The sequence below is a fragment of the Lepisosteus oculatus genome, chromosome 22, assembly GCF_040954835.1.
Source record: "Lepisosteus oculatus isolate fLepOcu1 chromosome 22, fLepOcu1.hap2, whole genome shotgun sequence".
In the NCBI taxonomy this organism is placed as follows: domain Eukaryota; kingdom Metazoa; phylum Chordata; class Actinopteri; order Semionotiformes; family Lepisosteidae; genus Lepisosteus; species Lepisosteus oculatus.
The window spans coordinates 7,949,518-7,967,241 of NC_090717.1; the positions used below are offsets into that span (position 1 = coordinate 7,949,518).

At 44.0% G+C, this 17,724-nt stretch overlaps 1 protein-coding gene across 23 annotated transcripts in view; it reads right to left on the reverse strand.

The window, feature by feature from the left end:
* Positions 1–17,724, reverse strand: part of ncor2 (nuclear receptor corepressor 2) — a 174,835-nt gene that overhangs the window by 44,236 nt on the left and 112,875 nt on the right. For 18 of the 23 annotated variants that reach the window (XM_069182259.1, XM_069182248.1, XM_069182244.1 and 15 more), the window contains 3 exons: positions 12,286–12,455; positions 7,962–8,122; positions 5,262–5,324 (listed from right to left, as the gene is read on the reverse strand). In XM_069182259.1, coding sequence (XP_069038360.1) covers positions 5,262–5,324; positions 7,962–8,122; positions 12,286–12,455 — 394 coding nt within the window. Of the gene's footprint in view, positions 1–5,261; positions 5,325–7,961; positions 8,123–12,285; positions 12,456–14,455; positions 14,665–17,724 lie in introns of those variants that run through there. The other 5 variants (XM_069182247.1, XM_069182243.1, XM_069182258.1 and 2 more) reach the window with 3 other exon arrangements.

Here is a 17,724-nt window from a genome sequence, read left to right on the forward strand (position 1 = left end):
GTAAAGAGTCTGGAATCCGCGAGGTGATTAAGGCTGCAAGCTGAACCTAAAATACAAAACTGTTAACCTTTGGTAGCCAGTGAACATTTAAATATGCCCGTGATAAATCATTTTGATAAAGAATGTCCCACAGCTGCATAATGCCACTAAGCCATAATCTGTAAACTGTTTGAATAGCAATCCATGAAAGGATTTTTTTTTACTTTTATAAGAAATGCTATCTTCCTCACCTCACGCAAGCTCGACACTGCATAATCCAGGTGCCCCTTGTTAGTTTCCATGTTTATACGCGTCACTTGTGTTTCCAACTTTCATATAAACGACCCCGTTTTCCAAGAATATCCGCTGTGGCATGGAGCTCAGGATATTTAAAACCATACACTACTGACACAGGACGTTGCCAGAGAAGGAAAATAAAAAGAGCTTCAACTCCCACCCAGGTGCTTGAGGTCAAATGAAAAAATGTTTTAAAAAAAACAAAACAGGTGCTTTCCCGTGACAGCTTTTTGCCCCTTGACCTCCTTTTCCGGACTCGCCGGCTTCGGCTCACATATTTTCCGCTCCTGTCGCCCGTATCCCTTGACGGAACAGAGGTCCCTAAAGCAGCTACTCTCTCTCCCAGTGCCCTCCGCGCTCCTCTGGTCTGACGCGGCGGCGGCGCTAGCGGGGCTCCGAGGCAGCAGTCCCAGAGGTTCAGAGGTGAACGGAGCCCCCCTGGGCGAAACGTCTGGCGCCCTCCTTCCCCCCCGCTGACACCCGAGACTCGGCGACGCCACGTGCTGCGGCCCCTCGGGGCGAAGCTGCCGGGGCAGAGGGGCAAGACGCCTCTAGCGGCGCAGCTGACGGAGAACTGTCGGAGCGCCTGGAACTCGTATCTGATCCCCTCTAGGCATCCTGGGTCCTCTTACCCATCCTTTCCCTGCCACAGAGCCGATGACACGAGTGAATGCCAGAGGAGTCCTATCCACAGCCTCGGCTCTGCCAAGTAAACAGAGAGGGACGGGGGGGAAAGGGAGGCGGAACGGAGGGGGGGGGCGGGGAGGGGAGTGTGGGACAGAAAAGGATGGCAGCCTGGCAGCACAGCAAAGAGCCGGCCACTGGCGAGAAGGATTGATGCCGTTGCTATGAGGAGGAGTCGTAAAGCAGGTCTAATCTTTCCCCTGGCTGACCCGCATCTCAGCTCGTCTGAATGTGACCTCCAGACTGCGCTTTAATAACCAGAGGAAAAAAAAAAAGTGGCAGTAGGCCCGGGCTGGCAGAGGCTGTGGAAGACTTGGCCCCTACTACTCTCTTTTCTCTCGCTCGCTCGCTCTCTCCCTCTCTCCTTTTCCCACTGCCTTAAACGTACAGCACGCATTCTGGTTGTCAGCAAGGCCAGGCGAGGGGGGGATGTAGGTTTGGGGGGGCCAAACAAAAGCTTTCCAGTCTGCTCCACACAGCGGGATTCACTGAAGTGCGCTGAAGCTCCGTTAGTTTTTCTAGAGCAAGGCAGGAGGCGATTATCTGGCTGTACACGCTGAAGGAACAGCTTGACAGATTAGGAGCCTTACATAAAAAGTGACCCAAAGTGCAGCAGGGTTTGCTACATTTTTTCTTCGAGTTGTTTTTTTTAATCTGCCTCTCTGTTCGTTTCGATACGGAGTCAAGCCCAGAAACAGGAGGGGTGTACAGACCTGTCATCCCTTGTGAAAATAATAGTGCGGAAAAATTTGTTTTGGCAGGATTCCTTTGTTTTCCAAGGCGCACAATGGAAAACTCACTGGCAGACCTGTGACGGACTAGGGAATGAGGCACGGATGCCATTACTCTGAGCACCGTGTTCTCTGGAGTCGACACTTTGCTTCACCTTTCCGAGCGACAAACAAAACCGTAAGAGGAAAGACAACAAAGACCGATACTGCACATATGCGCCCTGCGGGAAACAGCAGGTGCTCCCGAATATGGGCCTCAAGGGCACCTAGAATACAACCCAGCTGGCTTTTTAGATCTCTAGACTGTCAACAGTTTAAGCCAGTAGAGAAGGTTTAATAGTCCTGATTAGACAATTCAACTTCACAGGTCTTAAACTGAGACTGAAGCCCTCAGTAACCAGACCCCAGGGGCAGAGTGAAGACTACAGTACAAACTACAAGCCTTGTCCTACTACACAAAGCCCATAGCCCTGTGGGTCACAATACAATCCTTCACAAGCCTTTTATCATTACCAGACCTGCAAGAACACCACATAATGTGTAGCGGATGTAGACCCTGTAGACATACTGTACAACAGAGTATATTAAAGTGTATGTAAGTCTGTAACACCAAATTCCTCTCTATAGGCTAGAGAATGTAGCTGCTTTATCCTCTGACAAAGCAGTTTAGGTGTCTGGAGTTTTGAGCGAATAATACAAAAAAAAAACACCTGCCTAACAGAAGTAACCCTTTTCATTAAATTTAACAGGCATCTGATCATTAAGCCAGGAACTACAGATTCTAGCATTGAGGGTTTTATAGGAAAGAGGGATAAACCTTTTACAGTAATACCTCATTTGGCTAAGTTAGGCACATCTCATTATAAAGTGCTACATAAAAATGCTATAAAATCAAACCAAAAAAGCTCTAAACGAGAGACACTTCACATTTCCGTCTGCATTCCAAGACGCTTATCCTTTTTTTCTTAATGGAAGTTACAGAAATCATCTTAAAATCCAGCAGATCCTATTTATACCAGCCCCACCCCCCACCTCTTAGTTACATAAACCTTTTGTAAGTATCTAGTTCATATGCGCCCTGCGAGTAAGGCTCACCCAGCCTCGAGGACAACGATGTCTGCTCATCTCCCCGCAGTGGATTGGAACTCAAAACATTAGTTTAGATTACGAGGACGCACTCCAGAGCAGTCAGCCCAGGGTGGGATCACCCAGTCAAGTGAAATGGAGGTGTTGGTGATGGCCACTTCTGCACTCTAAGGGCCAGGGCACAAACGCCATGTTGGAAGATGCTGGGCTGCCCAGCTTTCTGACGCCTCAGATGGGATTACTGGACATAGCTGTCAGGGTAGAGGCAGCACACCACTGCCATCTCACTGTAGACTGAGCACAGAAAGCAAGATTTCAGGGTACGTGGAGCCCTTGGGGGCTGTTTGTCCATTCGGACAAAGTCACAGACATAGAGGGCTGTCGGGGAGAAGCCGAATTTTAGTTTTGTTTTAGTCATTTGTTAAGTCAGTTGGGTATGAATGTTCATTTACAACAATACCCATTTTCAAAACACAGTGTGCTGCCAGGGCATATATGAGCATCTTGCTGAAAAGTACAACAGCTGTACCCCATTGGGATTTGAACCCGTAAACCTCTGGGGTCTGGATTCCAGAGCCTTAACCACTACCGCACACACGACTGAGTAGAGAAAACACAATACTGAACACAGAGCCGGAAGAGTGAACACAGAGGCTCACCCCATCATTTTTTTTTAATTTTCTGTCTAGATTTTATCTGTGATCTGGCTAACTTTACCTGTTCATTATCTTAGGGCTCTTTCACTACCACATACACACAGGGAGCTGATGGTGTTTACCGAGAGCTAAACAATAGTCATTAGACAGAGTTGTTTTTGCCTTTTTTCCTATATTGAAAGAAAATAAGAAGTAATGAGTCTTCAATGGAAATCCTGCCTCCTGATGTCGTATCTACAGTTACAATACAGTATGCAGAAGTACCAATTAAATTATCAATATAAGGATGCATCTTTAAGATCACCAGTGTACCATTATTTATCCTCGAACAGGGTTTGAAACCTAGTGGTAAACCCACCTTGAAAGGATTTGAAAATCTGACATTGTGAGTAAACAAAGTCAAAGTGGCCAGCATTGCAGCACATGCTCAACAGTGTTAAACGGACAACCTTCAGCGTACAATTTTGGGTTATGCTGCCATGCACTGCTGTGCATACAGATAAAACCCTCACGTCTGCTTGCATGCTACTATTTCTGAGCACGCATGTGTGGGTTCCTTTCGCTCCAACGTTTGTGGTGAATGAATGAAAGGAATGGCCAAGTGTCTAGCTGTCGCCAATTTGGCTGAGAAAATCGAGGAAGATACAAGTACAGCCACCATGACCCTCTTCAAAGACAGATTTCAGGACGTACACAACTAGACAAGGCTAAAATGTTACCGATATACTAACCACTATTAATTATATTATTTACAAGAAGAAGAAAAAAACTTGAAAATGTCAGAACTGCGAGGAACTAACAAGTAATAAAAGTGGTGACTTTTTCCCTTGATGCTATTACAAGATGAAAGCTACCAGCTTGTTTCTTTTAGCTTTCAGGATAAAACACTTGGACTGGAGCCTCATCCCACAAGAATCCCACAAGGATGTCTGGATAGTCAGTTCCAGGGTCTGGTCTGAAACATATTTGTCTGAATGTGTATTCTTGCAGCTGATTTTGGAATCATGCCTCTATGTACTGTTATGTTCTAGGATGCTTTGGTAATAACGTTCACGCTAGGAGTAAACTGTAAAGCACTGTATTGCTGTGTTTTTAATTTAAAAGACCATGCATCACACTCAGAGATGAAAGCCTGCAGTCAAAGGGTTTTGCTCATTGCATCTAAAAACATTTGTGAAAAAAGCACAGCTTAGTTTGGAAAATCTCCCACTTTACCGACCCAGTATAAAAAAGAACCAAGAGTTTTTGTTTGCCTGTATACGCACGATATACAGCAGATGCAAATCGACATATCATTAAAAAGCCAACATTCCTAGAAAACTAAGCAAACAATTCAACACAGGCACAGTTTACTGGATAAGAAATAAAGCACAGATAAACCTAACCCGAGCACCGATTAGATGTTGCTATCTCAGAGCTCATTTTTCATTGTGAACAGATGACCGGGTTCGAAGAGATCTGTAGAGATGTGCGGCGCTCACCAACGTTTGGGAGCACTAAAGTGCCATTTCCGAGAGCGCTTCAAACATCTGGGAATGAACGCTGGCACTCAGCGAAACCTCACAAGAGTACGCTAACCTTCATCATCGCAGTACAAAGCTTCTGGCAACAGCAAGTGAAAAAGCCCCTCGGTACAAAAACAAAGGCGCAGAGGGGTCAAAGAGCAGAGGACTCAAGCAGACGACAAAAGATGTCAAACTTCCTGCCGCCAGCCAGCTTCCACTCCGCAGTGGCTGCACTGTACGAAGAAGGAAGCCTTCGGCAGACTTCATTCACAGCTGAGGGAACCACGAAATCCTGAGGAGGGAAAAATAAAACTTGCACTCACCTTTTTTGGCAGTTTCCATCTCCTCCTCTGTCCAGCGAGAGCTCTCGTTCATCTCTAGATTAGCTGCAAAGCAAGTATTTATTGACGGTGAGAATGTGCAGAGAGCAGGCAGTGTTAGTGTGCTTCAGTCTGCCTTTCAACCCAGTTTGTTTAATCAACTAGGAAGCAGGAAGCCCACATAAAATTCAGTTAATCATTACAGTTATTACTACCATGTTTTTCTCTCTTACCTCTGTAGTCCCCTGCTTGAAGCAGAACAAGGCTAAGGCCAAATCACCCACAACCCCATCCTCCACAGGCAGTATTCAATGCAAAATACAGAGGTGTGAGTTTGTGTGCACTGCTGAGAGGGGCTGTTGTAAACTATTATAAAACCACAAAAACATCAGACCAGACCTTACCTCAAAGGAACCATTTTGTTTCAAACAGGCTTTAGTTTTCCCTCAGAGATCAAATAGATCTGCTGGGCTTTTACGTGTAACACTACTACAATACAGAAGGAACCCATATGAATCACCATATTTTACACAATCCGAATGTCTGACTCTCTTTTCTTGGAAAAAGAAGTGCACTTTTTAAAATCCTAGTCCTTAGTTGTAGGAGACACTCATTCAAAATTGATACGATAGTAAAAGAAATATGATCTTCTTTCAGAGTTCCTCGAAATAATTATTCTAATGTAATTTTATTTGATGGATATGATTTATTTTTAATTTTCTACATGACATAATGTGCCATACATGTATGTACAGTACCAAAAGCCAGCTTTGTTGACAGTTACGGGGACAAGTCTATGGGTGGACACTGGCTCCCTCTAGTGGACATATGATGTCATGTTGAATTTTTCCATCATTCATCAAGACAGTGTCAGAATGAATGCATGGGCTGAAAATAATTAACCCAAAAATAAAAACTTGAGCTTCACCAGCTTTAGGTGGCTCATCTGAAAAGAAAGGCCCACACTGTCCTTATCTTTTCTTTATTTTCTAGCACATTAATTTTATGCGATGAGACTCGGGAAGAAGATCCAGCCCTTCTGTATAGTATCAAAAAAGACAGTCCATACAAGTCAGTCACCTATTGCCACATGTACTGAACGCTATCCGATTGGTTCAAAACCTGTAAAAAATCCAAGGTGTATAAATCATTTTATAATAAGCGGGCATGTTTGTCCCTGATGATGATGTCCCTAACAAACAAAACGTTTTTAAAGCTTCATTAAAGATTTAACTGAATAAGTGTCCAAATGCGGTCTCTGAGAGACCAAAATCTGGAGGATTTCTAAGTATGGTTAAATCCTTACATGATAAGCTGAGCAAACTTGATCAAACACAATCAGTAGGATAACAGAACAGTAAAACAACATATCCAGATTCTATGGAAAATCAGCTATGTCATTGTAACGATCCTTTAAAATTTTGAACTTGAAATATTTTTGGGCGGATGAGCTTTAAAATTCATCTTTACTAGCCCTTTAAAAACTTCTCTTGCTCTCTCTGGGACAAGAGAAACAAAGGCAATTTATTTCCCACAGGCACTGTAATCTGCTCTGGGGTGCTGCACCATTAGCCTCCCATCAAGCTCAGGGTCTCAGTGAAGGTCACTATGAAGCCAGCGTACAGGCCGACACCCCTGGGGATGACAGGTTTGGGAATGGCAGCAAACACTAGGACCAGCCTGGTTCCATTCCAGCTTCGTGACACCATCAGACAAAGGGATCATTCTCTTCTAGGCAATCAGGAGGGCAGATTAGTCCTGGACAAGTTCCTGACACAGCTGCCTGACTACGACACTGCCTATAAAAAGACTGGCTTTGTCAGACGCTCAGCTGTAGGGGAGCCTGCAGCTGCACTGGCCCGTCACACTGCCTTCCCATCATGCAGCACTCCAGGGCGCACAGAGTATCCTGAGCACGGGGATGCAAAAGAGCAGTGGTCAACTCAACTCTCCTCGGCATGACTGGCATGAGCTCCTTGTGCCGTTCTGTCTCGGCTAGGTGTGGAGTAATTTAGATGCAAAAAATACTTCTGCTGCACATGAAGCTATTAAATACGGAACAAACGACCCCTGTCTGTAAAATAGGGCAGAGAGGGCAGACTGGCAACTTCCTCTTCTGAGTCTATACATAAAAGTACAGGCTCAACAGTTTCCCCACTACTAGTTTCGTAATACCTTGACAAATTGTGCAAGCTACAAACTACACAATTCGCAGAGACTGTCAGAGTAAATTGATCAGAAGACAGACAGTCTTAGACATGTATACATCCATCCCTCCATTTTCTAATGGCTTTATCCAGTAAAGGGTTCATGGGGGATATATATCCCCTGGACAGGACGCAGGGCAGGGAGACCGACTGACACAGACATGCTCCCAATCACAGCAGGGGCCGTTTTCCCAGGAGCCAATGAACCTGCTAGTGTGACTGTGGACTGTAAGAGGAGACAGGAGCATCCAGAGGAAACCCATGCAAATGGGAAGAGAACACTCAAACTCCACACAGATAGTAGCCCGGAAAACTGAACACACAATGAAACCACTGCGACACCACGCTGCCCGACTTTAATTCAGCCACATTGTAACCTGGCCTGCCACCTGCATCTCCGAGCTTCTAAGCGGGGCTGGCTGAGGCGGTCGCAGCTTGGCACACCAAAGCACACAGCAGGCGAGGTCAGCCGGACGGCGGCGCGCAGGGACCTCACCCAGCTCGTTGCTGAGCGGCAGGGCCGCGGCCTCCTCGGTCTCGTTGGCCATGGAGCGGGTGATGCGGCCCTTGCGGCGGCCCTGGCTGTTGGCAGTGCGGCGGCCCCTGAAGGCAACAGCTGGCTCCTTGTCCTCCCCGTCCTCCCCGGAGGTGTCGTCCCTGCGAGAGGGAGAGAGAGGACAGGAGAGGCGTGGGCAAAGGCCTGGGGTGGTTTTCCTCAAGCCCTGTGATCCTCGGGGGCCACTGGTGTGTAGAAACAGCTGGAGCCAATTCTGTTTGGATGAACCTGGACAGTGTTTAAATGAAGAAGTCGCCCCCCCCCCACCCCTGCACATGGGACCACGTCCTGATGCAGAGGTGCTGTGGCGCACAGCAGCTGCCTCTGCCCTGCTGGACTGTAAAGTCTCTACTGTAGGCGATGTCCAGTAACTGGCTTGGTGTATCACATTTCATCCACTCTTTGCCACAGCAAGTTGTGTAATATATTTTAACACAGAGTTTTCTACAAATTACCATCTCAGTAGAGTACTGGATATTAATAATATAAAAGTACTAAAATAAGTAGAATGTAAAATATCAGTATAATATTTCAAACATGATTGTTTTTTTAAAAGAGCAAAATAGCTCAGTTCAGAACACTTTTTAATCAGTAACAAAAGTCAAGGATAACACCATTTCTATCTCCATATTAGTTTCTACTTTCTGAAAAGCAGGATTTACTTGGTGACAAAGAAAAAACGCGGGTCGAGTTCGTCCATATACACACAAAATAATTTTTGAAAGAAGCAAGAAAAAAAAAGACTCCCCAGAAAACGGTTCATCCAGGGAGATGAGCCACAAATATAGGTCTTAAACTGGGAATAAGGTAATTCATCTGTAAAGCTGGCTTTTACGAGCTCCAGAAATCTCCTTCAGCGTCCTTTATGAACCAGTCATTTGTTTCAACAATAAAGTGAAGCACTGTGCAAAAAGAAGAAAAAAACAGGCTCGCACTGAAAGGACCTTCAAATAGCTTTCGCACAAGCTTGCATTTCCAGCATCAGCACAATCGGCAAGCTGACAGAAAGCTATTTGCAAAGTGGCCTTTCTGAATTCATCATTCCTGGCTCCTAATTAATCTTCCTGAAAGAAACCTGCTGCTGAACTTCAGGCTGCACTAAATATAGGACAGCCAGATGTTCCCTCTGGTTGCAGCTGGGTGAGAGAGTGGGCCCTCTGTCTCCCCCCGTTCGAGATTTCAGGGTGAAAAAAATACCTCTCTCCTGCGCACCATGCCCTATATTTAACCAGCTCTGCATCTTCGCCACAAGTTTACTACTGTGGTTCCAAAGCAATGAGCAACAACTCCAGCACTTCCAGTACTTTTTAGACTAGGTCACCATTCCAGCGTCAATCAGGAGCACCTGAAGGCTCAAAACCTACAAACCTAGACTACAACAAACATTTCTGTCACATACTGTATCAGTACTCTACTGTATAATAAGCTTTCAATCACAGAAAAACGCTCAGCTGAATCCAGATACATCTATCCTTGAAATGCAAATGTACAATATTACAGGACCTCTACTTTAAAACGGTTTTGAATACTCACAGCAGAAGAAGCGCAGTTGAACTTCATACTATTTTTATATACATTTTTACATTTCGCAAAGCATGAACATCACAAGCAACACGGAGACCACAGTGTCGATGTGAAATTTTAAGAAGCTAAAGTTACCAATTACCAGTCGCTGTAATGGAAAACAACTGTGACCACTGGTGCTGAGTGGTTGTGGAACGTGTCGTGTAACTGAAGAAATAAAAAGAGACCCGAGGAGACGCTGTGTTGAGTCAATCGGATGTTTCAGAAATTTGCAGCAATAAAGATTTAAAACAAATCTTTGTGTTCATCAGGACGGAGAGGAAAAACGACTGTGACTCAGACTGCACTAACACAGACTAATCCGACCTGTTCCAATTTTTCCCAAGTTGCCCAGGGGAAGAGGCAGAATGATCACACCACGCTCGACCCCAAGTCCCACAAAAAGCCTTTTAGCAACCTGTTCAATCTGCGTACAAGCATAGGAAGCATAAGTGAAAAAAAAATGTGCTGTTTTCTAAACCTTCATGCTGGGCAGAATAGCAGTTGTGAAAATGGCACGGAAATCTGTCATAAAAAATCTGCACTTACAAAACGTGGAGAACTGTGCTATAAACAGGAGGCGTACTGATGTGAACTCAATATGGTAATGCCCCAAGACCCATTACCAATCAAACAGGACTTTTACACACTGATCTTCTTTCTTAATGCATCTGCTAAAATAAAACTGAAGCTGAGCCAATACATTTGATAAAAAAACACCTCCAACAGGGAAATAAAGCAAGATTTTTTGTGTGTGAAAGGATTCCATTAAAACAAAAGCCATGATTATAAACCAAAACCTTGATCTCATCATTTTAAACTCCAGCACCATTGCCTAATTATGATTTATTTTAACCATCAGCTGTGCTGTTTGGAATATGTCTCAGTTCTTTGTTCTTGTTCTTTTCCTTCGCTTTCTTCATGTGGTTAGCACTGAACTGGCTGGCACAGACACTTCTGGAATGCTCTGGCTGAAAATAACTTGTGAGGAATCCATGAAGAGAGGCAATCAATAACCTGAACGCCCAGAACTGCTGCCAACATGCTTAATTTGGTTGGATTTGCAGAGAAACTTTCAGAATTTGTTAGAAATGAGGCATTCCAAGCATGGAAAAAACAAAAGGAAGAAAATTAATCACTGGATAGGCATTTCCAGGAGAAAGGCATTGGTGATAAAGATATTCTGGGCTGTGATTTAATAAAGGGAGGGAGGAAGGAGTCATACCTCACATTCACACAAATCTAATTCAGTTTCCTGGACAGAATCCCTGCATCGTTATGTCTGACCAAAAGAACAAAACAATTCAAGGCTTCCTTCGAATGGAAGTTACTTCCCAGTAATTAATACATTTAATTTATATTGCAAAGGAACAAGTAATAGGTTTATTCCATGCTGAAAAAAAGAAGAAAGAGAACACAACGTTTCGGCTGTGGAGCCTTCTTCAGGTGTCAAGCCTGAAGAAGAACCTGAAGAAGGCTCCACAGCCGAAACGTTGTGTTCTCTTTCTTCTTTTTTTCAGCGTGGAATAAACCTATTACTTGTTCCTTTGCAGCCTACGCATGCTGACGCAGCTCCCCACTTTAATTTATATTGCACATTTCATTACAGTGAATGTCAATGTGCTTCACATTAAAAGGAGAAGTCAAGGGACTTAAAAATCACCAAGAAGAACAAAGGAGATCAGACAGTTTATAGTACTGGAAGGTGAAAAGCCTGCTGGTTGAGAACATATTCATGATCTCAGTTGAAGCTTCTTGTCTGAGAAGACTGGGGAGGCTGTTCTCTATGAGCAGGGAGCAGAGACGGAGAAGACACCGTAACCCACAGTACTGTATGTAATCCGATTCTGGAGACCTGCAGCAGGTTAAACTGACCTGATCGTACTTGAACACATAGTTTTGACATTAAATAAACTTCCAATCTTCACGCAGTGTGTAAAAGAGTATGCTCTGAGAAAGCCTCTGATGGATGTGTTGATGCTTCACTCCACTTAGGATATAGCTTTAGCATTAAAAGTGGATTTGCTTTCTCATAATTGCACATTTCAATTTGGTTTCACATTTCAATTGGTAAGATCAATTAAAAATGAAGTCTCAAGAAAGAGATCCCCCTGTTAAAAAAGCTTTTTGCGCTGAGTTCCAAATCATAAAGACCACATGGAATTAAGGCACGTAAAGCAAAAAACCTTTTGTTGTGAAGCCTGACCCGTACAAAGATTATGGGGGGAAAAAACCTCCTACAATGACAAACTAATGAGATGTGGAACTTCACCCCACTGAAAATTTGTAAAGAAGACTGCAATACGATTATGACAACAGTATTCACAGAGAAGCCAGGAGCTTAAATTGCTTTTGAAACACTAAGGGAAAATGTCCTTTGCCGAGATTAACGTCTCAAAAACTAAGAAACCACTGGAATTTGTCCAACATTTTTAACATTCGCCATGGAATCCTACCAAGGACCGCTAACCAGGTTAATGATGTAAAAGACTGATCTGTAGTGTCACATGTGATACAGACAGACATGCGATTGACCAAAATGTTCGTTTTAGATGGTTAGCTTTTTGTATGTTTGTGTTAGGAGGAATTTGCACTGCATTTTGCCATTGCTTAACCAGCGGGAACTGTGCCTATCCAGATTCTCCAAAGAGTTTGGTGCAACGAATGAGTGAGGAGAGAGAGAGAGAAGTGGGCGACTCACTTCAAGCCCTCTTCCTTGTCGTTCTCCGTCTCAGGCTTCTCCTCCTCCTTCTCTCCCTCCTTCTCCTTGTCTTTCTCATCCTTGTCTTCCTGGCTGCTCCGATTCACCTGCTGCTGCTGCTGCTGCTGTTGTTGCTGCTGCTGCTGCTGTTGCTGCTGTTGCTGCTGCTGCTGTAACACAAGACCAAGACGTTAATATGACGTTCCGGTGACCGGAGAGAGAAACTTAAAGAAAGCACGCAGAGGAGAGAGACCAAGATGTTCCTCTTCGCGCATAGGCTGGTGGGTGTCTGCAACAAGATGCCCAGCCAGACTGCTGAAGCAGACTCCTTGGAGTCTTTCGAGGAGCAGCTGGAGACGTGGAAGCTGCAAGCAATGAACCAGCCAGCCCACACTCAATTGAGCTCAACAAAATTGTTAAAAGGCACCAGTTTTTACACTGGGGCGCCTGTTTTTTAAAATAGTTTTGCATGGTTTTGTTAGCATGGGGTATGAAAACCATGGGGCCAAATTTGGTTTCCAGTGGAGGGGATGGGACGGATGAGGGATCCCACCACTCATCTTGGCATGGCCCTATATCTTCACGTTGAGAAGACCCTGGAAAAATATTAAATTTGTCCCTCTGAGCCAGTAACTGTTTACAGCTAATTAAAACAAGAGATTAAAGATAGGCTTTGACACCCTCTATATACTGTACATAAATGTTTGTAATGACACATGACAACATTGTGTGAAAAGACTCATTAAGACCAACCATTACTATGTATGATATCAACAGCTCAGAAGGAGCGAAACCAATCAACTAAGCGAGAGAGCTCCATTAATACCCCACCTGCCTGAACACTTATCCTAGACACCCCTAAGGGAAATGATGAAGGTCCTTTCCTTTTAGTGAAATACCCGTTTCCAACCCAGTCAAGACAAAACACAACCTGTTTATCCAGCCTCAGTGATTTTTTTCACTACACCAAGACCTACCCTTCACAACATGTGACATTTGAGGCCAGCCAGCAAGAATCAGTCCTTCGCCAGACTTTCACACTTCTGGTCTCTACGACTGGAAGGAAACTTTTTCTTTGCTCCCTCCCCCTCTCCCTCACCCCCATGTTCCTGGCTTTGGTGCAACTTCCTCGCTGCTGGAGAGAGGAATGCGGATCTCTAGGAACAGGGACAGATACTCCTGGCTTCAGCAATATCAACAGCTAAAACCTGCTGTGGGCCCTGCATTTAGTGTAACTGCTAAAGCCACGGAGGACAGATCCATTCCTAAAAGACAACAGACTTAAGCCCTCCAGATTTCATTCCAAACTTTTTTAATTGACCTAATTATTTGCGTAGGAAATCAAATGTGCTCCTGATCAGTTGGTTACTGAAAGAAGGTGCTTCTCAATAACTTATTTTGGCTCCCACTGACCGAAGTTGTCCACCCTTGAGCTACAGCCATTCGCATCTGGTGCTGTACTGTACAGGCACACCGCACTATAATGAGAAATAACGGAAAACCTACAGGACATTTCCGTTATGAGGAAGACAATAAGGTGTCTTAGGATAAGGATAATAATTTGACATGTTTCATGCCGCAAAAGACAGAGGCTCACCCAGATGTAATCTGAATGATAAAAAACAATACATTAATAATTTTGTATATACATTATACATTAATTAGATCTATGTAGGCATACACAACAGATCTCTTTATTATAATCCCTGCCGGTGCGCCATTGTCTTCTGACTCAAATGAGTTAAAACCACCACATCATAAACAGATCCTCTCTGAAATCAGAAAACAAAAAGTGTGACAAATTTGCTTCTGCAAACACAGGCACACACGCCCAGCAGTAGAAGAGAGCTGACACGTGTCTCTTGTTTCAGGGAGTTTATCCCAGGCCAGCTGAGAGAGATAAACAGTCAGTCAGCCGCTAGGCCACACCACACTACCTGACAAGCCCGCACGAGTCTTTGCTAGACACCAAGGAGGCGTTCCTTCTGAAACCGTCCCTCTCCTGTCTCAGCTGATCTGAATCTCTACAGGCTGCCGCCCGCAGGACTGGACATCCCTGCGCTGTTATCAGCAGGAAGCCTCCTACCGAAAGCACCAGCCACGCGGGGGTTAAGAAACGCACGACAGCACAAGCCAAAATAGCCTGACATTTTTTTTTCTCAAAACCCACCTTCTGTTCCGCTGGGTCACAGCAAGCTGACAGCAGCCCCGAGCTCCTCATCGCAGCTGAGCACTGACTCAGTGAAGCCTCTGATCTGAGCCCCTGCTAACAGCTCCCTCTCTCCCTCTCTCGTCATGCTAAACTAACTGCTTTTCTCTCCCTTTCCGTTTTTTTTTTCTTTTCGTTACTTTGCATACTGAGCCTGTCAACTAACCACAGCATTCCAGTTATGATTTTGCAATTTACTGGAATACTGGAGTAGCTCAGAGCCTGGCCTATGATTCATAATCTAAAAAAACCACAAGTGGTGCAACCCAAACCACAGGGCTGCTCGGCAGTGGTGATTAATCCTCAGGGACACCGATTCTGAAGAGCAGCGCAGCACTCTTCTTTTATTCTGCACTTTCAGACAGAGGGAGACATCTGCAGAAAATGAGAGCTGAGCTTCTTACCTGTGCACCCCACACTCCCAGCCCCTCCAAACACACAGACATCCCAGAAAGTTACACTCACACTCCTAAGAATACAGCACACACACAAGCATCCTACAAGCCAACGAGCAAAATGCAATTATGACTCATTAATACAAATCCTGTCACAAAGAAAACTAAGGTTACCCACCTTAGTTACCCAGCTCCACCCTCTCACTACTCATTATCTGGACAGTAAAACGCCTTAGCTTTTTTTACAAATTAGAAAACCAAACCTTCTTCCGAAAGATTAAAAAATGATGTTCCTACAGTAAATCTTATCACTTAAAGAGTTGTTCTACATTGCTCCTTGTTAATTGAAAATCAGTGACTGACACACATTTCTGATTTTTAAAACTGGCACGTTCTCATTTGGAGCGCCTGCCTCAGGCGACTATTAAAAGCACCCCAAAATGACTTCCCTTTCCTTCGCATGCTAGCCTACGAACACCTCCACTGGGAAACGTTTTTTTTCAAATCTGTTTGATTTTCTTAGGCCGTTGCAAAGGAAAAGTAAACCACACAACACACGTTTCCATCGCTTAAAATAATCCCAGTGGAGAAACAGTGGATTTAATCCAAGAAGAACAGGCGCATGGCTACATGCTTAAAATCTAGCCCTCTGGCCTGGTGGTCTCTGAAACTCTTCAAATAGCAGGCAACTCCCCAGGTACAGGCCCACAACTGCAGGTACAATCTGTCCAGAACCTGTCTATAGCATATGAACTATGGCCCACCTGCCCATTCTTAAATCCAGGAATGTTCCAAAGAGGTGGCTTTGCAATTGTCAGTTGGCACCAGGGCCCTAGTTTTCACTGAATCTGGCCGAAGACTGGTGCAAGGTGTGAGGTGGGCATCTATAAACGAGCTGGCACAAGATGAAGATCTCCTATGGTTATCTTACAGTGCATCTGCGCTCGAGCGAGTGTTGAAACAAATCATGATTATCAACTGAGCTGCACCTCAGGACTTATCTCTGAAGGGACTTATCTACTGCCTCAGATTGCCACACACTGTCTTTGACAGAACCCGCCACCAGCTTCCTGCAGGGTCTTATCGAAGGAAACAAAATGCCACTCGTTGATGTGACTAAGCTTACCAGTTATTAGGCCCAGACTTTGTTCAGCAAACATGCACTCTTGTAGATCCACTGAAGGCTTAAATATGTGGAGAGAAACCAAATGACTGATTTTACTAATAAGGTTTCTACAGAAGCCCCCACACATCCAGAGGATGGGGTAACGACAGAACACAAGCCAGGTAGCTCCGACAAGGGGGGGGGCCAACACTGCACTTAAAATCCAGCTGCGATGGAAATGTCAGGCCTCGTTGCCGCACAAGTGATTTATCTGAACACAAAGGCACTCCTAGCGCACATTGAGAGGTGCCGTTATCAATGATGAGTGGAAAATGGACAGTATCACTCAGAATATTATGTTAAATACTTCAGATCATTTTCATATTCTCCAAAAAAAAACTACTTCCTCCACACACTGCTCCTCCCACACCTTTGAACACACAATAAGTCTCTGTTCCTTACAGTTAGTGATGCTTACATTCATCGTCATAACACTTACTGTAGTTGTCCATTATCTTTACAAGCATCTTCGTATTGAAACAATTTCATATGACCTGTACTGAAGATACACACACATCTACATGTGTGCAGCTGTCTATGACTTCCACTGTCTAGTCTACATAAGGGGCACTTACATAAGTGAATAAAGTATGACGTTACAGTTATCACACAAGTCAAAACAGGCACTGCTTACACGTGTCTTTTGTAATTTTTTTACCTTATCTTTGTGAATAAGGTACTACTTCTGTTAATTCTATATCACAAGAAAATAGGCCCATAGTATTATGCTACACTTCCTTACAGGACTAACAAATTTTATCTAGTTCATATCTACTGTACCAGTTTAGTTTTATGTTTTGTTCCCTTGCTAGAAACATTTCTGAAGGCACATTCTGAATTGAGACATCTTGTAACTGATAAACCCGTCATGAACACACACCACCAAAAGCTACAAGCTAAAAATCTCAGAACTAAAAAAAAAAAAAAAATCACTCTAATCACCTTTTGATAATCACCTAATTTTTTGCTGCTTTGCGTTCTGCACCTAAACAGATCGATAGCCTGCTCGTTAACATCGCTGATATTTAACGATTCTTTGAGGTCAATGTTGCTATTAAAAAAAAATCCATTTAGACTTCAGACTCATTATCCAGCCCTTTATTGCAATCTTCACTTTCATTCACATAAGGCTGTTACTCTTCACCCAGGTTCTATATTAGACGCTATTAACATCACCTTCTGCTAACGTGTTCCTGATTAAAGAAACTAAGGTGCTTAGCACTGGAAGACAGGATGGTAATGAGAGTGAGTGTTGTACAGGCAATGCAAAGCTAAGGGAAAACTACAGCTTACAATAATTTACACTTCTTTTTACTTAAGCCCGGCACAGAGAAAACAATGATTCACCATTTAATAATGACCACATATCAAGAGCCCTGTGTGGACCAAATACATTAACTTGATGATAGTACACTGTCAAAACTAAATACAGTGAATATTTTATAGTACACTCATCTCTTGCCATATGAGCACAGTTGATTTCAAAATTTGATTGTGTAGGTGAAAAACTGACAAATTCCCATTAGTAGTTCAGTAGTTTAGGTGGGCAGCTTTTTCATCAACAGAGGATACCCCAGCAGTGTTACTGACGGGGCCCTTGCCCGAGCCAAAAACACCCCTCGGACCATCAACTCAAGAAGGATCCCCCACCTTAACAACCGCATTCCCTA